We start from the raw sequence: 3,007 nt of genomic DNA, 5'->3' as shown, positions 1-3,007 counted from the left end.
TTTTTTTTTTTTTTAAATGTATGTACATTTATAACACTATACTTTGTATTATATTACCTTTGCATCAAATTACAAAAAAATAGTTAACGCTAATGCGAGGGTGTTTCTAATACAGTGTCTATGGGAGTGATGGTAAATTTGACATCGTTCTCTCTACTGACTGCCGTTATCAGTCTCTCTCTCTATTTTTTCCTTTTTTTTTTAAAGTTATGAAAACACTGTCATGGATTTTTTTCTTTTGCTATTTGAGCAAATGGGAATGCAAAAAAATATATCTGTGGTAGTCTCCCATTCACTGCTATAGAAGTTTCTGCTGCTGAGAAACCCGGAAATGTGAAAAATGTCTATTCTGTTTATTTGTTTTCGCCATGGAAAAAAAATAAAAGGTAATTGCAACTTTTTATCTCACAATTCTGACTTTCTTGCAACTGCGAGTTTAGATCTCAAAAGCCAGACGTTTCTACTCAGAATTGCTAATTTGATATCTTTCAATTGCAAGTTACATCTTGCAATTTTTATATTTCAGAACTGAGATTTAAAAAGTCAGAATTGTGAGATAAAACGTTGCAATTACCTTAATTTCTTTATTCTGTGGCAGAAACGGGCTTCCGTGGATATGTTACACCTGCTGTAACAAAACAAAATACCAACTAAAAAAAAATATGATATTAGTTAAAAGTTTTTTAGGATTTTTTTTTTTTATTAGAATTATGTTAATTTAACTAAATTTAAATAATCTCAATACTTACTGGGGCCCTGTACAAGTTTGCAGAGGCCTGAAAACCACTGCTTTACATATTAAAACCTTAAAGTTTGTATTGACTTTGTGTGTTGCTCACCAAGCAGTGAAGCCGTTCGGGTTTTGTTTCTCACATAAGTGTGGCTGGCATGATTATCTCCCACCAGGATGACACTCAGATGAGGTCTCGTGTTGCCTTGGGCCACTAGTTTTGCTATATCACTCTGGACTTCTTTATGGATCTGCCGAGCAAGTTCTGTCCCTGAGACCACAGTGGCAACATGTCTATGTGACAAACATAGCATATATGTAACAATACACCGAGCTAGACACATGAAAAAATTATTAAAACCGTTATAATCCATCAGCAATGCATGTAAAACTCTGCTTAAGCATCTCATTGACAGTATCTATGACACCCACATGGTGGCGGAATATTCAAACACACAAAATGTATTTGCTGAATGAATCGACCTTCTCAAACAATGACTATATGCCCTGTACGTCATGTTTATATGAATACGGACTCTACAAACCGGAGAAAACCGGTAAGAAAACACGCGTGTTTTGCATATTAACGCATGCAAGCTTTGTTTATCTGCACCAAGGGGGAATTTCAGTCCTAACCTTTTCAGTGACTGACAAAAGGGGCTTCTCCGGTTGACTGTTTTCAGATTAATCCATCGTTTTGATCGTCGACAATGCTGGAAATAGGATGTTAATGTCTGTATTCTAGTATAATTCCCTCTTAATGCAGTGGGAGCTGCCATAGTAACTGATCACCTGCTCCTCCTCACAGCTCGCGCTTCTCAACGCGTCACACTCACAACAAAACTATTTCCGGTTCTGTGGTAAGCGCGTAAAGCGTCCGCAAAACACAATTGTGACCCTGGTCTGGACCACAAAACCAGTCATAAGGGTCTTCTTCTTCTGGTATTAATGGCGGTTGGCAGAAGTCATAAGGGTCCATTTTTAAAAAATTGAGATTTATGCATCATCTGAAAGCTGAATAAATAAGCTTTCCATTTATGTATTTTTTTTTGTTAGGATAGGACAATATTTGGCCGAGATACAACTATTTAAATCTAGAATCTGAGGGTGCAAAAAAAAATCAAAATATTGAGAAAATCGCTTTTAAAGTTGTCCAAATGAAGTCCTTAGCCATGCATATTACTAATGATAATACATTTTTGATATATTTACAGTAGGAAATTTACAAAATATCTTCATGGAACATGGTCTTTACTTAATATCCCAATGATTTTGGGCATAAAAGAAAAATCTATAATTTTGACCCATACAATGTATTTTTGCCTATTGCTACAAATATACCCGTGCTACTTATGACTGGTTTTGTGGTCCAGGGTCACAATTTATGCCGTTGTCTCTATGTGATATAAATCTCCAACATCAAAATAACAATTTAATGAATACACGTCTATAAACGTACCAGGAAATTCCGCAAAAATCTTAACACAGTCAGAGCACACAGAAAGCCAGGCATGTGATATAAAGAAAATGTAAATGTATAATAAATGATCTTTATTTGACCCTCTAACTCTAGCACTTTCTATTCTATTTTAATTCTACTTTATCTATTTATCTTCTTTTTCATTTAAAAAAAAACTAGCTTTCTATTTTTTCTGTTCTATCTACTTGTTTTTCTTTGTTTGTGTGTGTGTGTGTGTGTGTGTGTGTGTGTGTGTAATACCTTGCTACGTACTGCGGTTAGATACCCGAGACTTGTCATTTGCGCTTACATATTGTTGCTCTTTTGTTAGTTTTGATTGCTTCTATTGTCCTCATTTGTAAGTCGCTTTGGATAAAAGCGTATGCTAAATGACTAAATGTAAATGTAATCTCTGAATATATTCTGTTTATAGTTTATAGATTACAATATATTCTGAATATATTCTAACCCAAAGTATTACATTTCCGACGTTATTCAAACTTAATTTTGTAGCTCATTAAATTAGATTAAGTTATTAATACTTATTTTATTATAGACTACATTTGTAGTTATAAAAAAACAAATATCTTTGAGTTTTTAAGATTTTATTGATTTCCTTGACATGGAAATCCACTATTTTAGAATTTAGAACCCATATTTCCAGGGTTTTCCGTGATCGTGGGAAACCTGTAGGCTATCATTTAAGCTAAACTTTAACTCTTTTCTGTTGCTGTCTTGTAAGCACTAGTATTTCCTTCAGGAAATGCAAATCTGGATTGTATTATGTGTTGAAACTCAACAGGCCTACAGTGTTCACT

General features: G+C 34.2%; 1 protein-coding gene across 2 annotated transcripts in view; it reads right to left on the bottom strand.

The window, feature by feature from the left end:
- The window catches only part of LOC107711902 (probable bifunctional methylenetetrahydrofolate dehydrogenase/cyclohydrolase 2), a 17,070-nt gene extending 15,454 nt beyond the window's left edge, over nt 1-1,616 (bottom strand). The window contains exons 1-2 of one of the 2 annotated variants that reach the window (XM_016516987.1): nt 1,367-1,616; nt 840-1,024 (exon numbers count right to left, since the gene is read on the bottom strand). In XM_016516987.1, coding sequence (XP_016372473.1) covers nt 840-1,024; nt 1,367-1,509 — 328 coding nt within the window. In that variant the 5' untranslated portion in view covers nt 1,510-1,616. The remainder of the gene's footprint in view (nt 1-839; nt 1,025-1,366) is intronic. The other variant, XM_016516986.1, reaches the window with a different exon arrangement.
- Between the last annotated feature and the right edge of the window lie 1,391 nt (nt 1,617-3,007).

Source organism: Sinocyclocheilus rhinocerous, unplaced genomic scaffold, assembly GCF_001515625.1.
Source record: "Sinocyclocheilus rhinocerous isolate Xijiao unplaced genomic scaffold, SAMN03320098_v1.1 scaffold988, whole genome shotgun sequence".
In the NCBI taxonomy this organism is placed as follows: Eukaryota; Metazoa; Chordata; class Actinopteri; order Cypriniformes; family Cyprinidae; genus Sinocyclocheilus; species Sinocyclocheilus rhinocerous.
The sequence above is the reverse complement of the archived record's forward strand: the minus strand, read 5'-3'. Positions and strand labels throughout refer to the sequence as shown.